This window comes from Fusarium graminearum, chromosome 4 (genome assembly GCF_000240135.3).
Source record: "Fusarium graminearum PH-1 chromosome 4, whole genome shotgun sequence".
NCBI lineage: Eukaryota > Fungi > Ascomycota > Sordariomycetes > Hypocreales > Nectriaceae > Fusarium > Fusarium graminearum.
The window spans coordinates 4,643,349-4,668,102 of NC_026477.1; the positions used below are offsets into that span (position 1 = coordinate 4,643,349).

Sequence of the window (24,754 nt, forward strand, 5' to 3'; positions counted from 1 at the left end):
GTTTGGGAATTGGACTGGGTTGGTTCAAGAATGTTGACTTTGGACGTTCTCACTGAGATTGGGGAGTGGAACAGATATATGGGCGCTTGCATCGCGGTATAAGGTGTCACCATATCAGATGAGCGTTGGAGCTCACTACTACGCAAGATACCAGGGTGATGATGAAACAAATTGACATTTCTTTTCTTATAGCCTAACCTAGTCCACTTCCTGCAAGTGCTGCTTGATGGACCTCAACCCACCCGAATGAGAGTGGTCATGCCCCTCATGATCCTCGTGTCCATCCTCAGACCAATCTGGAAAACCATCGTCAAACAGATCCTCCAATGCCTCACGCTTCTCCTCAACATTCTTCTTGTCATCTCTCATAACGTCCTCCCACTGTTTAAACTCGGCGTCCGTCAAGAGACATTCATCTAGCATCTTCTCGAGCGCCTTGTGATCCAGGTTTTCTCCGATAAAAACCAGCTCTTGACGTCTGTCACCCCATTCGCCGCCCTTTTTGATATCATGCTTTACGAGGCCGTCCACTTCTGCGTCACCTGTCGTGTAGTCCTCTGGTGAAAGGGTGCAGAACCATGGTCTTCCACCTGTCATGGTGAGCATTGCGCCAGCTTGAGACCAGTCTCCTGCGCGGTGAGGTCGCGTTGCCAAGAGAAACTCGCCCTTGGAGCGGAAGAGACGGGCGAAGATGGGATGGTTTCGCTTAGTTTCAAGAATGACTTCGTTGGGTGGGGTAAAGTAATCTTCTGTCTCGTCCATCTCTGCTTCAGCGACCCTTTGCTTCTTGGATGCTGGCTCTGGCGAAGGTGCCGACTCGATAGTCGAATGTGAGCTTTGAGGTGATGAAGGCGCAGAGCGTTTGCCGCGTGATGACGACGAGTCCTCAGTTTCTTGATCGACTTCTGAGGATGGGTCCTGAGCATCTGCGTAGTCCACCATCTCAAGGTCATCATCTTCGTCGTCTTCTTCTTCTTCATCATCATCATCATCCTCGGGATTCTCCAATTGGAGAATGAACTTGTCATATAGCAATGCCCAGAGTCGTCTAGGGTGGAAGGGTCTGTGACGAGTATAGATGCAGCTCCTGACAGAGTACTCTTCCGTTTCGGGCTTGGGTGTAAGAACATTGCGTCCATTGACCTGTGCCAGTCAGTATTGGTAAGATATTATTTGCGGTGATGTGTGCATTCACCTCGCGGACAGTCATGTCATGAAGGTCTTGGAGCCAACCGTAGCCTGCTTGTGCAACTTGAAGATTGAACATGCCTGTGTTGACAATTTGCTTGACATCGACCTTTCCGTAGCTGGACTCAATGACCTTGGCCCGATGGTTCAGCTTCTTTACTAGATCCAGCAGTCGAGGCTTTGTGAATGCGTCGACCTGCCAATTGATTAGTATACAGTTCATTAATTAGAGAAGCTTTTGACTGACCATGTCCAGTTTGTTGAGGATAATGACATCTGCAAACTCGATCTGATCAACCATGAGATCCGAGACTGTTCTTTCGTCCTCTGGTGTGACATCGTCTCTTCGAGAGGATAGCAGGTCGCCTGTGTCAAAGTCGTGGAGCATGGTGAATGCGTCAATGACAGTGACAGTGGTATCGAGTTTGGCAAACTTTTCCAGGCCACCAGCTTCCTTCCTGTCATAAGGTTAGAAGCTATTCCTATCAAACATCGAAGGTGGCCATGATGTAAAAGATGCAACTTACAGCTGCTTGAGAACTTTGACCATGTCAGCATCAAGCCCGGGTGCACCCTCAATAGACGCCATGACATCCATCTGCTCCGCCAATCGCGAGTCAAATGTCTCGGCAACCTGCTCAGGCTCACTGATGCCACTGCTCTCAATGATGATGTAGTCAAACTCTTGCAATTGAGAGAGACGAACAAGCTCTTCCAAGAGATCTCCTCGTAGAGTGCAACAGATGCAGCCATTTTGGAGAGAGATGACTTTTTCTTGGGTCTTGTTGACGCGATGCGTTTGTTTGATGAGAGATGCGTCAACGTTGATACTAAAAGTTCAGATAAATTGACTATGTTCAAGGGTGATGAGCAACTCACGCTCCAATATCGTTGACTACTACAGCGATGCGAAGGCCGTGTTCACTTCGGAGGATATGTTGGAGAAGAGTTGTTTTACCGGCTCCCTGGTTATAATTAGAGAGAGAGAGAAAGAAGACAGAGAGGGCAGACCATACCAAGAATCCAGAGAGGAGTGTCACAGGCAATGCCTTTGGAGGAACACTAGACTTCCTGATACCCTTGCTCTTGGAGCCTTTGACTTTGGTTTTCGCCATCTTGGACGCTGGAAAAAGGGACAATGTCGAAAAAAAAAAGAAGACACTAAGGGCAACGAGAGAAATATTGTTATGGGAATTAAGAAGTAGAATTTCTTGCTCTCAAAGCCAGATATTTCTACTCACTCTTGACTTACACGAGACATCATCTGTGCTCATCAAGGTGTGATCCCTGGAGGCCATCAGGGTGAAATTGTGTAAGTACCTTGATGACAATTTCAATGACTCGATTGGCCACGATTGACGAAGGGACTCGATTTAGATTGTAACAGGCCTAGATAGTAGCTTATTGAGGAAATATTGGGCCATGTGGAGCTGCCAAAAGGGTTGGCGAGATTCAGGAACTGAAGACGTGGAGGCCAACCAGATAGAGTGCAATGCTAAGCACCAGTTTTCAGCCATTCAATCACTCTGTTGATATGTATATTGGTTCATTGCTTCAGAAGATTTGGTCATGATGTTGCACGAGGCTTACCAGCATTTTTCCTCAACAGTCAACAAGCAAGAGATCTGAGTGAATGATCCAAGGGATATAACAAAGTTGGGCTGGATACATTATAAATGATCCCGCAATCATTGGCTTGACTAACCATGTTCAAGTACGCATCTTCATTAAAGTGAATTCTGATCTAAAAGGGTTTCTGCAAGATCAACCCTGTTGACCGGCTGAGAACCTCGATGTCTTGGACACCGAACCATTACATCTAGGGTCTCCCGCTCCCATGGCACTTCTATTACTGTGTAGCAGCTACTGTACGTGTATATATTCTGTTGTATTGAAGACAAATACATCAATCAGTATAATAAGCGACCGTGGTGTAGTGGTTAGCATTAACGCCTTCCATTGAAAAGGTAGCGTTAGAGAGGGGTTCGATTCCCCTCGGTCGCATTTCTTTTTGCCTTTTTCGAGTCTTTATCGACGCTAGGGGATAGAATATGATGCTTTCGGATATTTTGTTGATCTGTCGTGATGGTGTAGACAGATATCGACATCAAGAGGAAGTTGGTTGGTTAACTGACTGGCCGATAAAGTGGGATACCTAGGCACGTGACTGTGATTGCCTGCCGAGGCAAGTGGGTACTTGAAAAATTACCCTCTACCTCGCTTTAGACTACAGAAATAAATAAACTAAAGAGAGTGCATTAAACAGGATAAGCTGATCTATTAAATTTGTCTCTTATGCCTCCAGCAGCCAACTTTTCTGATACCCTGATGCGAGGTGGGAATCCTTTTAATTGGCTGAAAGTCTGGTCTCTATCGATCCTTTAATGTCCCTTCGATTCTTTCTTTTTTCGGCTATTTTAATCCAAATGGGTTGGGATTTGATTGATGTTGGGGCCCATTCTGTCATCTATCAGACATGATGTGAATAAGACGTGATCCAAGAGGATGCTTGTTACCAATAGTGCAGGTCACTCCGCGAAATAAAACAGGTGCAACTGCTGTATTTATCATCATTAAGCGTACAATCAACTCAAAAGCTTTCCCACTATGCCTTGGCACCGCCGTTCATCCCATACTTGTAATGCCATCCTTCGCTCTGCATATCCATCCTAATCTTATACTGCGATTCGGCAATTCTCAAAACATCCAAATCAATGTCAACAATCTCCATCTTTTCCTCTCCCACTTCAATTCTTCCCAGGGGTCCCAAAATCGGCATATTGACACAGCTTAGCCCACCAGCATTGCAGAAGGCTACGGCAGCTGTGTTTTCAAAAGCTCGAGCTGTCAAAGTACAGTTGAGAAACAGTCGTTCCGAGTCAGGGTTCAAATCACCTCCTTCATCACCAGCATCACTCATGAACCAGTACGACGGAATTAGGATAATATCCGCGCCATCGTTGACTAGTGCCTTGAAAGCTTCTGGGAAAGCAAGATCCCAGCAGATGAGCATACCAGCGCGTACTGGTTTACCGTTGGCATGCTTCAACGGCGTGTCGAAAGCTGTGTGCGGCGTGTGTGTTGATGAAGTCAAGTGTGGTCGTTCAGGGTGCCACAGGTTCTTCTTCTGGTACGCGCTGCAAATCTCGCCAGTTCCTGCGGCTAGAAAGTACGCCATGTTGCGTAACTCTTCATCCTTGCTGTTGGGAACAATGTGAACTTCGCAGATTGTGCCGGGAACAATGTTGATGCTGAGTTCTCGAGCGAGGTCTTGGTATTTTGAAAGATAGTCTGCTGATTTCTTGCTTGCAGACACGAATTCAGGGTGTTCGGGCTCCCATGACGTAAGATGGAATTCTGGTAGGAGAGCTATATCGCATCCCTTTTCAGCAGCAGACCTCAGATGACTTTCTGCCTTGGCAAAGTTCTCTTCGAGAGCGATGGTCTATTGATGTATGAGTCAGTTTTTTGTATGACATCAACTGGGGATGAGAGGATTTATGCTTAATCCTTGCCACCAACTCACCTTGGGCTCAAACTGTATAATGGCAATCTTGTACACAGGCGCCATTTTGATAACTCTTCTGACAGACACGAGCAACTAGAAAAAAAATAAGGAAAGATATCACGTCTCTTTCAAAGGAACGGAAAGCGCGGAGATATCGGTAGCTCGGCAACTCATTCGAATGTAGCGCATTCCAGTCTCCACTGATATTGATTGATATTAGGTAAAAGAGAAGATACCCTGTAGCAGAAGAGTAGATGATTTTGATCTCATTGTGGCTGGGGAAACAATGGTTTAATATTATAGATGCCCTTAATTTGCTTGTCTATTTCTTTCTGCTTTCGGAATGTTTGTGTATCTTTTGCACTAACTGTGTGACACGAGGACCGCCAATCATTTCTCTAGGGATGATCATGATGCAAAGTGAGGGGAAGATTACCGTTTGAGTGGGATAACGCCACCGGCTCATTGGTAATGAGGGTGTTGGGGTAAAAGGTTTGAACATGGTGGTGGAACAAGTGGCCAATGGTCAATTTAAGTATAGTAAACTTGGGACAAGAGGACATCATTCTAGATAGAAAGTGGCGCCTGTCAATTATATTATATATCAGCTATGTTGCCATACGATCGAGTCAAGTTACCCCAATGACATACCGCTGAACCACTTTGCCGATCAACAAGACGGAACAACCCCTGTCAAGAACCAGCATGCAAATCAGATCATCCAGAGTTCCAGCAGCCCGCAAAGTGGGACACTTGTCAAGTTGAACCCCAAGTGCATGCGATCAGGCTCATTTTAAACCATGTACAAAAACTATATTAACGTGGGGATTGTACTTTGAATCAGATAAATTAATTTAATATATAACTCCCTAATTTTCAAACACCTTCTATGCCACGTTGCCGTTAAGTTATGTGTTAACTCTCAAATATATACAAAAAGTCATTTCAAGATTTAAGCCTTGCACATGCGGCCATCATTCGCAACATTCCAAACCTCACTGTTCACACCTCGCCAGTTGTAGAACAGAGACTTGGGGTCCCACTTCTTCTTGATAGTCAGAAGACGATCATAGTTGGTGCCGTAAAAGGTCTCCTTCCAGTTGGGCTGGTTGAAGTCGGCCTCGTTCATGTATGTTCCACTGCCAGGAGTCACAGCGATGATCTGAGGCATGTAGACCTCAGTAATCTTCTTCTGGTCGGCAAGCATGTCGTCCCAACGCGTAACATCCCAGAGAGTGCCCATCTGCAAAGACATGATAGCCTTGCGCCAAGCAGGGAGAACGGCATTCGACACACCCTTGGGAGCCTTGAAAGTACCGCTGCTGCCAGCCATGACAAGACCGTTGGACAAGATATTGCGAATGACCTTGTTGAAGGCGACGTTATCGTTCTCGAGAACAGATCGAGGAATCAGACGACCGCCGTACTGGAATTGAGACGCCTCGATGTGGCCGTTGGGAAGAGGGCCGTTGTAGAGTTCATAGTGGTCTCGGAAACCCAATGTGGTATAAGACACGCTGAACTTCAGGCCATTCTTTGTGAGGTAGTCGGTGAAAGGAGCAAGGACCTTGTCACGGACATAGTCGCCAGTAGAGTTAGCAAGGGTGACAGGCTTGATGGAAAGACCAGCAGCAGTCACGAGATAGACGACGGTAGGACCAAGGTCGACCATGGCAGGCAGAAGCTCGTGGAACTTGGTAAGAGCAGCATAGTAAACATCCTTGTCTGTTCCCGCGCCCAGAGTCAGGGTAGCACCGCCGATAGTGGTAGTCTTGTGAGCGCGAAGGGTCATGGACGTCACGATGGCAAAGTTTCCAGCGCCGCCACCGCTCAGAGCCCAGTACAAATCACTGTTCTCTTTGGCAGAGGCACGGACGATGCGGCCGGCGGCAGTAACGACTTCGAACTCGAGGGTGTTGTCGGCGCCGAGGCCAAAGCTAGTGCTCAGAGGAGAGTGGCCGCCGCCTAGAGTGAAACCAGCAAGACCAACTGTAGGACACTCGCCTGGAACGCCAGTGAGGCCGTTGGCATTGGCAAACTCGACAGCTTCGGCACCTTGGATACCCGCGCCTAGCTTGAACGCGGGACCACAGTAGAGGTTGTCAGCCCATTCGATGACTTCCTTGGTCTTGAGATGGTGTGTCCAGATAGCAAGGGAGGCTGCACCAGTAGAGCGACCAAAGTAGCTAGGAAATGAAGTCAGTAAATAAGCTTATTCCCTTGTGTTTCTCTTATACTATTTGTTTTACGGGTAACATCGGTAAAGGAGACTTACTCGTGTGCTGTGTTACGAATAACTAGACGGATATTGTTGTCGTTGGCGAAGCGGACTGCAGCCGCGACTTGCCGGGCGTTGGAGACTTTGACAGCGTAGCTGGGATAATTTCCAATAAGACAGGGACGACTCTGTGCCAAGAAGGGGTCACAGCTCTGATTGGCAAAGAACTGCTGCATTACCGAGGAGGATGACTCGATACTATAGAAGACAGGTGATTAGCCTCGGTGAATTTAAGATGGACTACTGTGACGGGTTTCCATACTGAGTCTGTGGCAACATCCAAGCGCTCTGCAAGGCTGCGCAAGCATCCGCGTCGTAAGTGGGATCGTGGCATGGTGATCCAATGGGCACGGTCTTGATGAGGGTCCCATCAACGGTCTTATTCAGCGAAGCCCAAGCGTTATTTGATGGCCAGCAGGCGTCGCTTGGCATGCAACGACAGTTGGGGGCGGCACTAGTACGGGCAATTAATGCTAGTGGCAAGAGTGCCAGCGAAAGAAGAGACTTCATGGTAACGACTGTTGAGAGTGAGTGGAGTGAACGGTGCAAGTGGCTTGACTTTGACAGGAGCAGTATGGCAGCTATTTAAACCAGCTTGGATATCTTTGAACCAACATGCATTTGCTATCTGGTTACATCGCCACCCCAAGCATCCCGATCTTCTAGACTTCCAGGACAGCCTGTTATGCTTCTCCCCGCAGGGGGAAATGTCCCATCTGGGCAGGTCGTTCTGGGGAAAATGCAACACTGTAGGGATGTCGACCCCTGCGACGAGATATTTTTGACGGCTGAAGCAGGGGCGGAAATTAGTGCTTCAAGCAGACCTGCCATTGATCAGGCCATCTCGGAAGATGGCAAAGACGAATTCTTGGCTTTGGAGCTGGACCAACGAAAAGGGGTCTGTCCAGGAATTAGGCATGCAATAATAGCACGTCTTAAGCTTGATCTATCGAAATGGTCCGAGATGCCGGCTCGTGGAGGGAAATCCGCCAAGCTACGCTAGAGAGATGGACCCTGGATACTCACGTGGAGAGATGGATCAATCTGCAAGAGCTTCTTGACATGACCTTGAGTCATAGTATCCGAATGTCTATGATAGAAGGCATGCATCCATTGTCATGTATTCTCGAAATTGACTGACCAACTGAGTAATTAGCTTCAATAGTCGATGAACCGGGTCACGATAGCTCAGCTAATATACGTGTCCACTGTACCCGCACTAGCACCAATGCTTAGCACACTCTAGACTCCACTGATGGCTGAAGGGGTTGGTTCATGCAGTCGAGGTTTCATCCAGAAACACGGGAGTGATATAGACGATACACCGTCTCTTCAACTCCGTACTATTGCATAGTGATAGCTATCATAGGTTCAGATCCTTACGGTGATTAAAACGTTCACCCACCGATTGACAGATGAGCTGAATAAATACCCAAGTCAACTGAATGGTAGCACTCATCGTAGACCAAGGCCGAGACCTAGTAGCTGAACCAATCAACATCAGCCAGCATGACTCAGTGTGCTAGATTCGAATGACCTCGGTATCTTCGCTACTCGGTGCTACGCTCTCAGGGGTTTTAGTCCAACCTCATGAGCTTATCCACTAGTTGAATTGGCTAGTCGAGCTTGATAAGCCACTTGGCGAAACTCTTTCCCTAAAGGGAATACAAGAAAAAAAGAATAGACGAAGAACAACACCAAGCAAACGGCGGTTGATGCTACCAGAATGTTTAATCCTTTTGTATGTCTACCGAGATGTATATCCACAAAGTGACAATATCATCTCTTTGTGTGTATCACGATAGCAGCATGGCTCACGTTATAGACAGTGCTGTTCTCGTAACGTTTCGCAGTGACATCCTCTAATGGGTTCTCCATACAAGACCAATTGGTACTACTGAAGCAAGATATGTTCCATATAAAGAAAAAAAAAATAGTCTTGGCAACCCTTGACCCTGAAATGAAGAGGAGCATGTCATCCGCTTCCTGCTGGATATACACAAAGGACGACAGCTGCACGAGCCGGCTGTAGATCCTGTGGGCCTTGGACTCGGGAATCGGATACTGCGATCCAGGTTGGGCAAGTGTTGATCCGTATCCTCTCTTGGACTATGATCTACAGCCATTTTGCGCTTTGGCCCATCCGTGCAATTGGGATTCATCAACTCAGTTCGTCCGCATCCACTTTCTGTCCATTTTCAAAATTAAACGTCTTGTCGAGATTGGCCAACATTATCGCCTAATGGGAATAACGTGAATTCCGCCCATGACGCCACAAACATACTTGCTTGCATCCGCATGAACCAACATATACGATATGCCAGATATAGCCTAGGAGAGAAATATAGACAACAAGATGAAAACAGGATTTGAAGACACATCTCACGATAGCTTCACCTTGAGCTGATGATATCTTGATGTCCACACACACCACACCTCGGCACTTGAGCCGGATTTTCAGCACATTGAATCCATTCTCACCAATCATGGCAATGTTTCCCGCGGGAACACATCAAACTGGATCTTGATACTGATCGACAGAGATTATGCCAAGCTCCCGGCACTCAAACTCGGTATTACTCGTTCGAACTACGTCTGGAAGGAAACGTAGAACAAACTGTTCCCAACTTTCAAGTCCGGTGTTTTCCTTGCCACCCCTTAGTTTACATACTATCTTAGCTTGCTGGAGTATATAGCGGGCCTTGACGCTATCGTTCCGCACGACTGTTCCATACTTTCCATCTGTGCACGTCTGACCACACAGACTAAAATCGTGCCAAGCGCGCCTCCAGTAAGTAGTATTTATCTCTTCCGTAGCCACCTTTACGGGTCTTTCTTCTGTTTAGTGTGCCTTTTTGAATCAAACCCTTTGCCCGCCAGGGCTGATTGTTCCTGAATTTGTTTTGCTTCTTAACTTTGACAATATATCTGACAACGGTAACCTTGCCAAAAAGAAAATACTGCTGATGCATGTCTCTTAAATTGTTTTGCATCTAGAATACGATCTTGGCTTTGTCATTCCTTTATTCGTTTCATTCATTCCATTTCCTTTTTTGTTATTACACATATTGCCTCATTATGAGACTGCTTCATACTCTTTTGGCTGGCCTTGCGGCTTTGCCTCTGGCTTTGACCCTGGATGACAAGGCTGCTGCTGTCTTGTCTACTCTGCCTACCTGTGCGGCAAGTCTTTGTGCTGTTTTGTATCATGATACATAGTTGCTAACCAACTTCTAGGCCAAGTGTTTGGTGACAAATGTGTTGGCATCAACATGTGAACTCGACGATGTCAAGTGTACGTGCATGAACGCAGCACTACAGCAACAAGTTGAGATATGTGTCTTGTCCAACTGTACCGTCATAGAAGCTCTATGTAAGTTACCTGATTATCAATTCTAGTCATCCATACACTAACATGCCAACAGCAACAAAGAACACAACAATGACACTCTGTGGCGCCCCCGTTCGAAACGGCCAGGCCCCCTTTATTTCCCTCAACGACACAATGGGAATCATCTCAGGCGTCTTCTGTATCCTGCGGTACCTCACAAAAATCGTCTACAAGGTGCCCCTCGGCTTGGACGATCTCTTTATGTTGATTACAATGCTTATTTCCATCGCCTGCATTACCATCAACACATATGGCCTTGGACATTCCGGCTTTGGAAGGGATATCTGGACCCTGACGCCAACGCAAATCACCAATTTTGGCCGCTGGTTCTATGTTATGGCTATTCTGTATTTTGCAGACCAGGCTTTCCTCAAACTAACCATGATCTTTTTCTTCCTTCGAATTTTCCCAAGCAAGAACGTGCGAAAGATCCTTTGGACGACCATGGGAGTAACGATTACTATTGGTATCATCTACGTTTTCCTCGCCATCTTCCAATGTCGGCCTATTAGCTACTTCTGGACCAAGTGGGATCTTGAGCACGAGGGAAAATGTGCCAGCGTCAACGGTATTACATGGTCTAACGGTGCCGTCAACATTGCTATGGACTTTGTGATCCTTGCTATCCCAATCTCTCAGCTGAAGAAGATGAACATGGGCTGGGGCAAAAAGCTCCTTGTCGGTAGCATGTTTAGTGTTGGTATCTTGTAAGTTTATACTGCCTGTCTTTGTAAAACGATCCTTTCTAACATGTATCTCCTAGTGTCACAATCATGAGTATTCTACGCCTCTACGCTACTGTCGTAGCTGGCATGTCTCACACCAACAACGCTTCTTGGGAATACCTCGCCATGTCCAAATGGTCCACCATAGAGATCAACGTCGGTATCTGGTGCGCATGCATGCCTACGCTACGCGTCATGTTCTCCCGCCTGTTTCCCCAGTTGCTTGGCACATCCAAGCGCTATCTCAAGTACGGCAGCGGCAAGAGTGGCAAGACTTCCGACACGGCAAACAGCACACGCAAGTGCGAGAACTGCGACGGCAAGCTGCGACCGGAGCGTGTGGTTTCTGTTGCACGGGTTGGCAGAGATTCTCAGAATCGCTCGGCTGCTCGACCTGACGGAATCACTTGCGACCGAACCTACGACGTGCAATATGGGTACAATGATGAGACGTATCTGGTGCATATGAAGCAGATGGATAATAAGAGTGCTAACTCTTACCCGCGATCTGATGGTGATTCGGTTTAGATTTAACTGTTTCTACATCAACGAATTACATAATAAAAACTTTCCATATATTAATACAAAATAAATTGCAAACACATAAAGGAGAGGCGCAAACATGCAGCGAAGGTTATGGCTAGTTTCTTTCTTTGTCCAACACTCCCACTGTCTGGTCGATCCCATAGGTTCCGCGTCATCTGGTACGAAACCTTGAACAAATTGCCACTAGGACTTTCATCTCACGAGCCATGAGACTTATCTTGTGAGCATTTTGTTGGGGATTGAACAAGAATAAGCATGACGTGTCCCAGACTCAGAACGTCCACCTCGCATCTATTTCGCCATGTTAATGATTTCTCATGATCTGCTTGAACTGGATGATGACCATCGAAATGCGTTGGACAGGGCCATCAGAAACATGCTCAGCACGAAAATAGCTCAAGTGGTCTTCGCCCAGATCTTCAATGGCCTGCCCACCAAACAGTCCTTGTTGGAAAGTTTTGATCACGTCGAAGGTCACCCAGTTCATGAAATGGGATACAAAGGCATCCACCCTAGCTCTTTTGATAAAGTCCGAACATCAATAGGCCGGTTCAATATTTTCGATCTGGACTTTAACCGGAAGGTAAAATAACATCATTTCTCGTTCTCAACGACTGTTAATCAGTCATCCTAGGCAATTGAGTGTTTCCAGAAAGAGTCTGTTGGCTCAGACGCTTTCAGCCTGCTTTTAATAGAACTTGTCGTTGTTGCCTGCCATGAAGCCGGCGCCAGAGCTTATGCCATTGACGGCGGCGCATATAAACACAAGACTTACCATGAATGGAGAGAAAGGGTATTGGTAGCGAAAGGACAGGATATTGAATCTCGGCGATCTCATGCATCCCCTCTCGCTGCATTCTCTCACCCGGAGTATCAATATCCTGAACAATACCCAAGAGGAATCACGGATGTTGCTGGATATTGGGTTGAGTCCAAGATCTTTGGCGGCGTTGTTCTTTTTGATCGAGGCGAAACAGAAAACAAAGTAAGCTTCGCCTAATAACATACGTATAACGTGCTATATCTGACATAGCCAATTGCTAAATAGTGCAAGTCGATGTGGATTCATAGTGACTTGATCAAAGGTCCAAAAACCCTTTACCCGCCAACTCGAAAACAATTTGACGCCTTGGTAAAATTTCTTACAACGCCTATGGAAAGTCATCCGGAACGTCCACTCCCTATCCTTGGAACACCTAGCAACCTACCACGGCGGGATCCCTATGATGCTTTTGCATATCACCACATCTTTCGCGATAGGTTTGAGAGAAAGCTTGACACACTACCACATCGGCAACAAGACGAACACAGTGACTACATGTAACGGGGAGATCCCAAAGTTCAAGAACAAAACCATGGAAATGTTTCTCTCTTAAAGCAAAATGACGCAAGAGTGCGGCAGTTTAGAGACTGAAGATGGTAATTAGTATGCTTGGAATTGCAATACGAAATGGTGTGCAGGAAGAAATTAGAATAATTGGTTATTGATGTTATTAATTTATTAGTATTTTGATATTTCTTGAAATCTTCAAGCTGACTCCGGAGTCCTCGCTCGACTTGAGCAGTCGCTCTTCGAGTTTGCCTGTATACTCGCAATCAAACCAGCTTCGTCGTTTCCAAGGTGGAACGGATCATGCTGTCCCTTTTTGCTCGTTTCAACCTGATATGATCGTGTCAGCATGATCTCGCCGTGTCTGCTGAGATCTGCTGGTCCTGAGCTCTTATATCCGCGGGAAGCATAGCCATTGCGTCGGACGATAAGGGCACTTATGGAGGGGAGGCAAGCACAAATCAAACCGATGCCAGCTTCTGCGTTTCTACAACTTGTTAGCCTAGTTTCAGTAGGGTTTCGAGGAGAGTACATACCCAGACAGAATTACCTTGGTAAATACGAGAGTTTGGTTGGCCGAGTCTCGGGCATTGAGGATCATAGCCAATCGATAGATACTAAACCCCGTAGCAACTCCTCCCGCACAGAGGATGCCAATGACACGAAGCCTTTTTCTCATAGAGAGTTGCAATGACCATGTGAGTGGCGTGGGCAGGAACAGAATTGCCAGATCGCTTACCACACTAATGATCGCATCGGCCGTGATGATGGCATTTTGGTCAAGACACTTATCCACATCACCCATCCAGTATGAGCTTATGGGCTTGCAGATGAAGATCTTGATAAACAATCCGGACACATAGTATGCGACTAGCATGCCGATGAAGATGTAGATACCGATGGTGGTCTTTCTGTGAACCGTGCCAAAGACCCGAATGGTTATGAAGAGGAGGGAGAGCTTAACACCGAGTGCCATCGGGGCGTAGAATATGGTCGCTGCGTAGCCGCACTAGAAATGATAGTTGAGTAGCTGGATAGAGTGGATGACGAGATAGCACTCACCTTGAGGAACGATGTTAGATCTTTTGGGCTGACTTCCCACTGGTTGTGGCCCATGCCATATTGTCCAGCTAAACGGTGTCAGCAGTTGAATCTCGGATGGCTGCAGGAAGACATACCTATGAGAGCAGTGACACAGTACCCAACCATCAAAACAAAGGAAAAATATGTGGCAACTTGGGATGCTAGTCAGTACATATTTTCGACACAATGATCAAAACACTAACCATCATCTTTGGTCATGCCTCCCTCCATAACTTTGTACTTTGCATAAAACCGTGTTGCGACAAACCCTGTTGTGAAAATGAGTGTGAGAGCTTGGGTGAGATAATTGATCGTCCAGAGTACATCAGCTGGATATTCCATATTTGGCTCTGCACCTGGCGGTGGAGGCGTAGCACCGGGGTAGCTCATTTTGAATACGCAGCCTTGAAAGAGAATGCAAAAAGGTAAAAGACAGGACGGAGACAAACACGCAGACTGGTGCAAGAAAGGGACCACTTGTCTTATGTTTATGCTGGCGACTTCTTTTCAGCTTCATCACAAGGGTCTCGGAGAAAAGGGGAAATAAAGGTGCATCATTTCTTAGTTCAGCAAGTGTCAGAGAAAAGTCCTTCTACTAAGACATAACTACTCTAAACGAATAACACTAGTTAATGTAAAGGGAATGGCATATGGACTGAAGGGTTGCAGCACCAGCAGGCAGTCAAGCAAATCACACATTTTGCCGACCAATGCTATCGTTTTGTTATGTTTCCATATAGCTCTGACATGTTTTAGCATTGAATCGAATGTCGCCTCGATGGTGCAATATGTTTCCCATTGGTCCTTGTGTCTTGGCTGATGAGACAGCTCTACCGTTATGGCGTCTCAACCGGAGTGGCGAGTAGATAGATCAGTCAGGGGGAAAAGGTCATGAGAGGGATCTAAAGATGAGAGAGCGTGGAACAGGGTAGTATTCTGCAGGGTATCTGAATTTCCGTGTTATCTCTGGTATTTCCGTGACGATCTTGTATTACTGCATGCGGTAAAGAGGACACCTCCAGGTTCTCAGATGGGGTTATCAGCAAGTGGAATTGCTTAACAACAAGACAACGACTGTATATTCAGCGCTGAACTGTTATCTGACACAGGCTCTCCACGATAGACGGAGAACTCGCGTGATGTGGGTGATGCCATAGCCAGGAGAACCCTGTGTTGAAGACGCAGTGTACCTTGACCTACTTTTCTACAACCCAGACACCACAACAGACAAAAGACCAGATCCTTGCTGCCGGCGCATATTCTCCGAGGACCTCGGGCCGCATATCTTATCAATAGTACGCCACTCAAACTTGACAGATGCGCGTAATTGAACGAGACCGTGCGAGCCAGAGAAAGTGGTCCGTTCACCGCTCTAGCGAGGGCTCGGCAGTGGAGTCGACGTTGTATCGTCCGGCTCTTCCGACGACGTTATTCGATCGGGTATAATGTGCCAAGATCTGTTGAATGCGTGACGTTTTCTCATCTGCGAGGCTGTCTTCCATATCTGAGAGAGGTATAGCTATGGATATGGTGTTAGTTCTGATCCCAGATCCATGATATGAGACGAAGGGAAAAGAGAAAAGTCAATTTCCCCTGCTCGTCCACGTTTTTTACTATGGGTCTTGGATCCACAGCATGTCAGTGTCGTAATCGTCAAGATAAGCCCCTCTTAATACCAAGGACTAGGGACTACCGAGAGGAAACTAAAGAGTTTAGATGACAACTTGATTGGCACAAGAACGAACGAGTCAAGAAGTATATCGTTCATGTTGCATCAACTCAGTCATGAGCCAGTGGAGACAGAACATGACGTCGAAACTGACAATGCTATAGCCACAGGATGGGTTCGCTTGACATGTAATAATGCCGAGCCTGTTGCCTCTACCGTGCAGACAAGGGAAAGGTTTTGAATCCAACAAGATGTTGGGTTCTGTATATGGAGCCAAGAATGTTAGTTCAAGGGCTTGCATTTAGCCCATGAAACGAATGCTAGTCTTCTCCATCAGACCCTGTCCTTAGCTTGCACTGTAGATGTATATCCGACAATGACAACCGGCTGTAGATCGCTATCCCATAAGAAAATTACATAACTTGGCATTGCAAAAGTTCTTTTCTCTTTTATTCTTGAATCTCGGTTAGACACTACCACCATCACTACTAACATCACTACTGCCGTCACTACAACCTCACTATTACCTCACTACTACCATCACTATCACTATCACTGTCACTGTCACTTTTCTTCATCATGGGCGACATCTTCGACGCGGGCTCCAACTCCAAGCTCTTTACGCCTCTGGACATTGCCAATGGCAAGATTCATCTTAAGCACAGAATCGTTCACGCACCTCTTACCCGAAACAGAGGAACACCACTAAACCCCGAATCGACCCCCGAGAACCCTAACCGAGTTTGGATCCCCAATGATCTGATTACCGAGTATTACTCCCAGCGAGCTACCAATGGTGGTCTCATTATCTCTGAGGGTCTTCCTCCCTCGCTAGAGGTAAGTTCCAGCTCAACAGTGGGGTCAATCACCATGAAATTGACAGACTTTAGGGAAACGGTATGCCAGGAGTCCCTGGAATCTTCCTCCCGGAGCAGGTCCAAGGCTGGAAAAAGGTTGTCGACGCTGTCCATGCCAAGGGCGGTTATATCTACGCTCAGCTTTGGCACTCTGGCCGCGCCAACATCCCCCAACTGACCGGTACACCCATCTTGGCTCCCTCAGCCACACCATGGGACGACCCCAACGAGACCTTCGCCTATCCCCCTCCTCATACTTCCACGCCCGTAAAGCTCGCAGATTACCCTCCTGTAGAAATGACAGTTGAGAAGATCAAGAGCACCATCGCCGACTACGTCAACGCTGCCAAAAACGCACTTGAAGCTGGCTTTGACGGCGTTGAAGTCCACGGTGGAAACGGTTATCTTCCCGAGCAGTTCCTCTCGTCCAACATTAACAAACGAACGGACCACTATGGCGGCTCTGAGGAGAAGAGGTGTAATTTTGTGCTGGAACTTATGGACGAGTTGGCCAAAGCTGTCGGCCAGGATAACCTAGCTATTCGTCTCACACCCTTTGGTCTCTTCAACCAAGCCCGTGGTGAAAAGCGAGTTGAGACATGGGGCCACTTGTGCCGTGAGCTCAAGAGTAAATTCCCTCAGCTTTCATACGTCAGCTTCGTTGAGCCTCGTTTCGAGCAAATCTTCTCCGAAGCCGAGAAGCAGCAATTTCTCGGATCTTGGGGTCTTCCCACCGTTGACCTTTCGCTGTTCCGAAACATTTTTGCAGGCACTCCATTCTTCTCAGCTGGTGGCTTCAATGATGTCAACTCTTGGGGTGTTGTTGAGAGCGGTAAATGCGATGGTGTGCTTTATGGACGGTACTTTATCAGTAACCCTGATTTGGTTGAGAGGTTGCGAAATGGATGGCCTCTCCAGCCTTATGATCGATCTACATTTTATGGACCTTTCAAGGATAATGCTGCTGGTTATACTGATTATCCCTTTTACAACGGCGAATAGACACTTGGATATATAATCCTGGGATATAATTAAGGATATAAATCATAGAACATAGCAGTATTATAACGCCCCTGAATAAGAAAACATCCCCTTTCGTCAATTAATGGAACTTCCAACACCAGAGTCCGTCGGTGTCACGGGTCTATTATCATCGTCCTCAAACCCCTCCGTCACAGTTCCATTATCGCTTCCCCGGGATCCATGTTTCTGCAGCGGTGGTGACAACTGACTCTGCTTTCGCCCATGTTTACAACGATTCACAAGCCTGGAGAATCTTGACCTTGTAGACACTGTTGAGACCATATCACTTGTGTCAAATTCAGGGGAAGAAGACTCCTGTGGCGTAGGTGGTGGTGTAACGGCGATCTGTGGCTGCGTACTTTTTGTGTCAAGTGTTTGCCTCCTGGCGGCATCTTCAGTCTTGGCTTCTTCTTTTACCAAGAACTTGAAGGCATCAGGTTTCGTGCCTTCAAGTGTCAAAACTGGCTGTGGGTTTAGCATAAGATGATGCAGGCTATTGGGGTATCCGGGCACTGCCGACGGCTCTGGAATTGCTCCACAGTGCTTCTCTCGGAAAGTAGCTATTGAGTTGTAGAACGTGGTGGTGTAAAGACGTCTTTGCCGCATACTTCTGAGTTGGAGCGTCGTGATGGCGAGTTCTTTAACCATGGACTTAAAGATGGTCAGATGGATTCAAGACCACATACAAGCTCGAACTTACCCATGTTATATTTGGATCCAAAAGCACTCTACCTTCTTCTCTTCCTTTGTTGGATAGTCCCAACTGATTCAGGGCTTCGAAGCTAGCCCATTCCTCGCCCACGGCTACGTACTCCTGCTTCATAGCTTTGATGTCCGATTCTTTGGTTGGATAGAACTGCGGGATATATCCACAATGAAAGAATTGTAGAAAGACGGGCTGCTCGTTGATGAACCAAGTTTCTCCAAGCTCTGATTCTATGTCAGCAATGTAAAACTGTGTCCTTATAGGTAAACTCACCACTCCCTCGTATGTATATCAATTTCATATCCTGACCTCGTATCAAGGTATGTGCTAGATCCAGACCATGTGGGTTTCTAGCCGTCTTGTCTCCAATAAGCGTTCCCATGATTGATTTCCCAGGGATGCTGTTCTTGGAATTGTAATCGTCTGAGTTCCATACAGCTTCTTCACCCTGTCTAACAATACTCATTTTCCGGCATGGCGAAATATCAAGCTTGGGCGTCATATTCCCAATTTCCGAATCGGCCTCATCTGCATGCGGAAGCACAAGGACATGTGGCTTTTGGAACTTGGGCTTCGAAGATTCCTTGGGAGGCGGCTCCTGGGGGGCAACATTTATTGTAGATGCTTCAGGTGGTGCTGGTGTTGGTGGTAGAGGTTGCCAAGCTGGAACTGCATATGGGTAACCCCAAGGATCGTAAATTGGATGATTATTCTGCTGATGGCTGAAATGATTTGGAGCCATGCGTGGGTCGTACGGGGCAGTGATGCCTGGCTGAAAATATTTATACTGATAAGGCTGCTCGAGAGGACGAACGGTGCCACGTCGAGGACCATCTGCTTGTGGGGTTTCTATCTGGTGGCTTGAGGGATTTGGAGAGCCAGGTATTGAGTCTTCTTCCTAACATGTTGTAAGAATATGAAGGTTGTTACTCGGGCTATACTCTTGACTTACTCTATGGGGCCAGTTGCTTCTTTCCTTTGCGCTCTTCACACCTTCATTTTCGCTTTCATCATCACTCTCGACATAGGCATTCTTATAATAGGAACTCTGTGTCGTGGTGGGCTTCTCATCTGCAACATTCTTCTCAATTTCACTCTGGCTAAGTGACGTCCAAGCTAGGAGGAGCTGGTTGACAACTCGTGCAGGCTCCTGGGGTCTTCGATACACATTTCTTGTGGGGATCTTCAAACCCGACCTATGGTTCATAGAATCATCGGCCTTGTCAAAGCCTTCCGTGTCTGTGTAGGAATCACTATCGGAGTACAGCTCATCAGAGTAGTATGAGGGATCGTCATTCGAGCCCCCTCGAGTTGCGCCAGACGAACTGGGAGCTCGTGGAGCCTTTCCGTGTTGTACCACCTCTGTCATAAAGACGAGGTTATACAGGAATGTGGCTGCGTCGCCATGTAAGTGAAAATGTTGGCCAAATTGAGCAACTCGGCCGGCAAGCGGATCATAACCCTCTGACCTTCCGCGATTGGTTTGATATTCCCGATCATCATCGTAATATCCTTGTGCATATTCCCCAGACTGATCATGGGGATGGGGAAGCGGTTGTGCTCTTGCGTGTCTGATCAAAGCGGATCGGGTTTCGACGTCATCCTGATTAGGGACATCAAGATTATCTCCAGCGGTGCTCGATTGTCCGTACAATTCATCTGGTCGTACATGGCCAGGAATAGATGACTGTCGGACTGGACTTGGGAGTCTCTTGGTTGTGCGAACTGGCGGGCTTGGTGCCCTTTGTGGAGGGGGCTGAGGTATTCGACGTTCCATGTTGTCTCTCTGGAGAGAGGCTTGGCCAGTTTGGATCAGACTCTCAGCTTGTAGTCTGAATCTGTTTTCGACTTTTTCTTGTAGAGAAGACGATGATCTGAAAAGGTTAGAAAATAGTTCCAATTATATCCCATGATTGCAATTCATACTCGTTTTTGGACTTGACTAAAATGGCCGCAGAAAGGATACTAATCTGCAGCGTCAAAGTGACCTTTTGCTTGTCGATTTCAGACAAGTACTTGGGAGCTTTGAGCCATTTGAATCTGACAATCATGGTATTTTCGTTTACCATTTTAAATATGTCTTTTTGAGTTGCTTCAATGTTTTTGACAACATGACTGACGGCATCGAAGAATGACGGTTTTGCGTACGGTTTCCCCGTCTTCAGGATGTCATTCAAATGCTCGAGTGTGACAGACAATCCTGACATCTCTATCGCGACGGATTGAATCTCTCGAGGAGCATGGCGGACTGTGTTGTAGACACGAAAAAGGGTGGTCGACAATTGCGCTCCAGCTGTCGCTATACCAGCAATGCTAGCTATGATTGACACTGGATCCATTGTGTTCTGGTGAAATAGTCAATTGTTGGAGGAACAACGGAGAAAGAAAGATCTGAGTGAGACTGCATCTTTGAGGGGGTTCAGCTACCTAAGAATGGTCAATTGGTGAGAGGTTGCCTTATGGCTGCCTCGAGCAGGCTGTGCAATAATAGCGGAAACATGTTTTGGTTCCCCATATGCACGTAAGACCGTTTGTCTGCAGTTAGCCTAACGAACCCTTGCAGAGCCTCATTCCATTGGCTTCAATCATTAGTCCTCGCATCATACTTTTTTCTAGCCCCCAATAAAGTTTCCAAAGAGGAAAGATAAGAAGCGCCGACGTTGAGGGGTTTCGGAGAGGGGATTGTAAGCATGGGTAGTAGAGAATCAATATGAGCCAAGGCAACGATTGCAGCTATGAGATTCCGGGTTAAAGTGAAACATGAGTAGTTGTACAAGAAGCCACTTGTGTCAAGTACGCGCTTTCACAACCAACACAGCCCTCGTTGTGTCATCGGAGGACGCCTGCAAGACCGGATATTTGTAACTCAACTGCAGAATCGGTGAGATTAATCGGGTAGTGAAACATTCAGCCATCAATTTTGAATACAAGCCGATCAATAAGAATGCCTCATTGACAATAGCCGCTTGCAAGAGTTAAGAAATGTTTCAATAAACATCCATCCTACTGAGACGTCTTGCCAATTGCACTATACTTCTTCCCTCAATTTCGAACCTAAAGATCCATATCGTATCCAATAAATACAATAGAGACTTTAACTGCCCATAAGCATGCTTGGGAGGACGATTTTGTAATAGAAAACTGACTGTGACCGAAGGACTTTCTTGAGTCTACTCTGGTTTACCGACACTCAGGGTAGCCGTAGCTAAATCGCGACTCTTTCAGACTCCTTATATCTTTGATACATACCTTCTAGCGAGTCAAGATCTATCCCTATGGTTAGTAACATTATCATATGCATTTCAATCTTCTGATTCTACATGTAAGTGCGAGTATAAGGACTCCTTATAAAAGCCACCGCGAGTAGCTCTTCAATAACTATCTAGGAGCTACATTGGCTGTTCTATGCGCACTGCCACCATGGTCGGAAGCCAAGCTTGTACAACAATCTGGCTACATTGCTCAATCAAGTGGCTGGGCCTGGCCTTACCAGTCTCTTTTCAACCCCCCCGTACCCCAAGCTCGTTTAAATGAATGTCATCCGTTAGACAAATATGTTTCCCCAATCAGGCTCAAGTTCCCTCCGCATCTATGTCCAAGCCAATCCCTTGTTTGCGTCTGCTTACCTGCAGCTATTTTCTTCACAGTATTAAGCACCCTTCTGCTCCCTGCCAGTGTTCCTTTCAATTTCCGTTCGTTTTTATCGTTCACATATACGTCGTTGTGGTATTTTATTATCTATAAAATAACCCGATGCTTTGCGAGAATGTGGGCGAAACAAACCCTGATATTGCAGGGCTTGGAGTATGTGCACGCTACTTCCTCTTCTCATTAACAACTTCTGACAAGATAGATATTTATTGCATTCGCATTCCAAGCAGGAATTTCAGTCATTTTATCTATCTGCTCTATGATACTATGGAAAGATGTCACAGCTGTTCTTTTTGACCCAGATGGGCCTCTGACGGTTTATCCTCAGATGGTCCAATGGATTCAACAAGTTACGAAGCGAGATTTTGCGATCCAATTCGCCAGATTCAGAAAGAGATGCGAAGAAAACAGTTTCGACATCAAAGAATTAGAAAAGGCAAAGATAGACGAGGTCCTGAAAATGATCAGTGACATACAGATTCTCAATGGTTCGTTGGAGCAACACATCTGATTTCATCAGCAACCTAACATAATCGAGCACTCGCTATTATACTAGCTGCACTGAGCCAGTGGCAAACACTGAGTCTATATCACATGCATATAGTATATGATATGGCCAGCTTCACGGCGTAAGTTCAGCAACCACAGAACTTGATAGTGTAGCAGCCTTTTCGAGCAGCACCTAATAAACCAAATAGGATATCTGCCTGCGCCAGCTTTGTCTGCATCCCACCTAACGAAATGTGGAAATCTCGAAGACTGCTCCTACTGTCATATGTAGGCACTTTCATACCGTTCATCATAGTATTTCTCATCCGAATTGGTAGATGGGATCCCTCTATTCCAGGCTATTGCTACAACAGTCCAACGGTAAATGGCAAGGACGCAGGTTTTGCATACATACTTATCACTAGCATCTATTCCCTCATTGCTCTTTATCTTTGCTATATAAGCAGTCAGAATGGTTTGCCATTATTTACCTGGCTGCTGAAAGTCTGCTTACGCCTTGTTTTGCGATTCATAGATCGCCATCCTCGTATAAAGACTGTGGTTCAGAATAGGGTTGGATATTCTTGGACTTGGACAGTGTTACCACCTGGATTTCTTTTGCTGGGCAATTCTCTTAGTGATCACTCATCTAACGACGATCCCCTGGCGGCTCTAGATAATAACGTCTATCTTCGTCACCTACGGCCGAAACTTGAGCCGTTCATACAGCTGTACAAGGCTTATGCTCGTCACGAAAAAAGAGTGCTCTCTTTATATAAAGAGGGCAGTCCGGCTGAAAAGGCCCCATTTATTGCTACCATAGCACTCTTACAGTATCCCCTCCACCTCACCATGGCAATCATTGTAAGAAAACGAAATGAGCGGCTACTTACAGGAGATTCGGAGAACCAATGGGGATTCGGACAGATTGTTGCGTTGCTTTTATGTGCTGGAACACTGGTAGAATGTTTTAGATCTCAACTGTTTGTTGGGATTTTCAAGAGCCATCCTGAAGACAAGGAGAAAAACAAGCAGCGGATGGAGGATAATCAGATAGAGGCTGGTTTGACATATGATAGAGACCAGTCTGGGTCATCATCTGTAAATTAACGAAGTACTAGCTCAGAGTCACTTGTAAGGTATGGAAATATTGCCATTCTCATCCACCTTACTAAGAAGCCTTGCCACTTGCACCATGCTTCTTCCCCCAGTTTCTAACCTTGACATCCATATCCCATCGAATGAATACCATGACAATCATAACAACCCAGCTCAACATAGTGTTGATCAAGCCAGTCCAGAATCCACCTCTGATGGCACCACCCATAACAGTAGTCATAACTAACCTGATGATTGTGCTTGTGGCAATAAGCTCTTCCCCGTTCTCCAGTCCTGCAATGGCATGTCTGGCGCACTCATCAGGTTTCAATATTTGATCTCCCTCCTCAAGAGCCTTTGTGACATCTGTCTTGACGCGGTTCTCGTCATCTAGAGATTTGGTCGGCATTGTAGCAGGGAATACCGTATGTATGCGGACGCGAGGTTCATTGGGGTGTGCGCCAGCGTACAAATTCATCTCTTGCGATAGAGAATCTGATAGAGATCGAATTGCAGCCTTGGATGGCGAGTAGGGTGTAAAGCCAGCAAAACTGTATAAAGAAACGAAAGAGCCAGTGAAAATAATGTGACGAGCTGGCAATGACTTTGACTCGGCACTCTTCTTTGCCACACCGTCCAAAGCAGGCCTCAACCATGCATTTAGCGTAGCATGAGCCATATAAGCACTGGAAAAGTAGTTGCTATCCATCATAGTCTGGAGTTGCTCGACTGGCGTATCGACAAACAATGTTGGATGAGCACTTCCACTGCAACACCAGACAACATCTGGTGGAGTATCTTCATTCCACGCTGTAACTTCGGAAATGACCCTTGCACATTCCGCAGCTTTGGTCACGTCCGCAGTGAGTGAGAAGAAGCGCTGAGTTGAAGAGCGGGCAGATTTCTCGACTTCTGCTAGAGCTTCTTTCAAGACTTCAGGATCTCGTGCTCCAATAGCTACATTGGCACCCTTCGCTGCAAGCTGACACGCAGCTGCTAGACCAAGTCCACGGGAACCGCCTGTAATGAGGACTGTCTGGCTAATGTCAGTTGAGGGGTGTAGTATAGGGTTTGGTTCATGGTAGCACTGACTCGACCCTCGACGGGGAATTCGTTTCGTGATAAGAACGAACCCATGTTTCTTCAACAGGTCAAATAATTGTAGATCTCTTGGACAGAGTCGCAAGGCTTGGCTTCTTGGCGAAGATGAGA

At 46.6% G+C, this 24,754-nt stretch overlaps 10 protein-coding genes and 1 non-coding gene across 11 annotated transcripts; 5 read left to right on the plus strand and 6 right to left on the minus strand.

Moving 5' to 3' along the window:
- Positions 1-157: 157 nt before the first annotated feature.
- On the minus strand, positions 158-2,320 carry FGSG_07836 (uncharacterized protein). Its single transcript, XM_011329359.1, has 6 exons — positions 2,205-2,320; positions 2,068-2,153; positions 1,716-2,018; positions 1,436-1,646; positions 1,196-1,384; positions 158-1,143 (listed from the first exon to the last, which is right to left on the minus strand). The coding sequence occupies exons 1-6, from the start codon at positions 2,301-2,303 to the stop codon at positions 199-201; spliced, it is 1,833 nt and encodes a 610-aa protein (XP_011327661.1). The 5' UTR covers positions 2,304-2,320; the 3' UTR covers positions 158-198.
- A 790-nt stretch (positions 2,321-3,110) lies between these two features.
- FGSG_20686 lies at positions 3,111-3,192 on the plus strand. Its single transcript has one exon. It is a non-coding gene; the product is annotated as a tRNA-Gly (tRNA).
- Positions 3,193-3,793: 601 nt separating this feature from the next.
- FGSG_07837 (uncharacterized protein) lies at positions 3,794-4,759 on the minus strand (the record flags this gene model as incomplete). The annotated part of the gene is made up of 2 exons (XM_011329360.1): positions 3,794-4,633; positions 4,715-4,759. 2 exons carry the CDS (start codon positions 4,757-4,759, stop codon positions 3,794-3,796), a joined length of 885 nt encoding a protein of 294 aa, XP_011327662.1.
- Positions 4,760-5,648: 889 nt separating this feature from the next.
- FGSG_07838 (uncharacterized protein) lies at positions 5,649-7,504 on the minus strand (the record flags this gene model as incomplete). Its single annotated transcript, XM_011329361.1, has 3 exons — positions 7,237-7,504; positions 6,972-7,172; positions 5,649-6,882 (listed from the first exon to the last, which is right to left on the minus strand). Exons 1-3 carry the CDS (start codon positions 7,482-7,484, stop codon positions 5,649-5,651), a joined length of 1,683 nt encoding a protein of 560 aa, XP_011327663.1. The 5' UTR covers positions 7,485-7,504.
- A 2,548-nt stretch (positions 7,505-10,052) lies between these two features.
- On the plus strand, positions 10,053-11,618 carry FGSG_07839 (uncharacterized protein; the record flags this gene model as incomplete). The annotated part of the gene is made up of 4 exons (XM_011329362.1): positions 10,053-10,172; positions 10,212-10,347; positions 10,400-11,072; positions 11,129-11,618. 4 exons carry the CDS (start codon positions 10,053-10,055, stop codon positions 11,616-11,618), a joined length of 1,419 nt encoding a protein of 472 aa, XP_011327664.1.
- A 94-nt stretch (positions 11,619-11,712) lies between these two features.
- FGSG_07840 (uncharacterized protein) lies at positions 11,713-12,960 on the plus strand (the record flags this gene model as incomplete). The annotated part of the gene is made up of 4 exons (XM_011329363.1): positions 11,713-11,794; positions 11,906-12,219; positions 12,271-12,621; positions 12,685-12,960. The coding sequence occupies 4 exons, from the start codon at positions 11,713-11,715 to the stop codon at positions 12,958-12,960; spliced, it is 1,023 nt and encodes a 340-aa protein (XP_011327665.1).
- Positions 12,961-13,164: 204 nt separating this feature from the next.
- Positions 13,165-14,439, minus strand: FGSG_07841 (uncharacterized protein; the record flags this gene model as incomplete). Its single annotated transcript, XM_011329364.1, has 5 exons — positions 13,165-13,453; positions 13,503-13,975; positions 14,029-14,096; positions 14,145-14,210; positions 14,253-14,439. The coding sequence occupies 5 exons, from the start codon at positions 14,437-14,439 to the stop codon at positions 13,165-13,167; spliced, it is 1,083 nt and encodes a 360-aa protein (XP_011327666.1).
- Positions 14,440-16,297: 1,858 nt separating this feature from the next.
- Positions 16,298-17,577, plus strand: FGSG_07842 (uncharacterized protein; the record flags this gene model as incomplete). Its single annotated transcript, XM_011329365.1, has 2 exons — positions 16,298-16,555; positions 16,609-17,577. 2 exons carry the CDS (start codon positions 16,298-16,300, stop codon positions 17,575-17,577), a joined length of 1,227 nt encoding a protein of 408 aa, XP_011327667.1.
- A 96-nt stretch (positions 17,578-17,673) lies between these two features.
- On the minus strand, positions 17,674-20,643 carry FGSG_07843 (uncharacterized protein; the record flags this gene model as incomplete). Its single annotated transcript, XM_011329366.1, has 5 exons — positions 17,674-18,249; positions 18,299-18,534; positions 18,578-19,202; positions 19,257-20,178; positions 20,231-20,643. 5 exons carry the CDS (start codon positions 20,641-20,643, stop codon positions 17,674-17,676), a joined length of 2,772 nt encoding a protein of 923 aa, XP_011327668.1.
- Positions 20,644-22,057: 1,414 nt separating this feature from the next.
- FGSG_07844 (uncharacterized protein) lies at positions 22,058-22,829 on the plus strand (the record flags this gene model as incomplete). Its single annotated transcript, XM_011329367.1, has 5 exons — positions 22,058-22,108; positions 22,158-22,443; positions 22,560-22,584; positions 22,654-22,675; positions 22,761-22,829. The coding sequence occupies 5 exons, from the start codon at positions 22,058-22,060 to the stop codon at positions 22,827-22,829; spliced, it is 453 nt and encodes a 150-aa protein (XP_011327669.1).
- A 314-nt stretch (positions 22,830-23,143) lies between these two features.
- Positions 23,144-24,679, minus strand: FGSG_07845 (uncharacterized protein; the record flags this gene model as incomplete). Its single annotated transcript, XM_011329368.1, has 4 exons — positions 23,144-23,173; positions 23,338-23,401; positions 23,617-24,578; positions 24,635-24,679. The coding sequence occupies 4 exons, from the start codon at positions 24,677-24,679 to the stop codon at positions 23,144-23,146; spliced, it is 1,101 nt and encodes a 366-aa protein (XP_011327670.1).
- Positions 24,680-24,754: the final 75 nt, after the last annotated feature.

Coding starts and splice junctions, on each gene's coding strand:
- FGSG_07836 (XM_011329359.1), bottom strand. CDS start 2,303: ATGGCGAAAACCAAAGTCAAAGGCTCCAAGAGCAAGGGTATCAGGAAG. Junction 2,154..2,204: donor CACTCCTCTCTGGATTCTTG/GTATGGTCTGCC, acceptor AATTATAACCAG/GGAGCCGGTAAAACAACTCT. Junction 1,647..1,715: donor GTCAAAGTTCTCAAGCAGCT/GTAAGTTGCATC, acceptor ACCTTATGACAG/GAAGGAAGCTGGTGGCCTGG.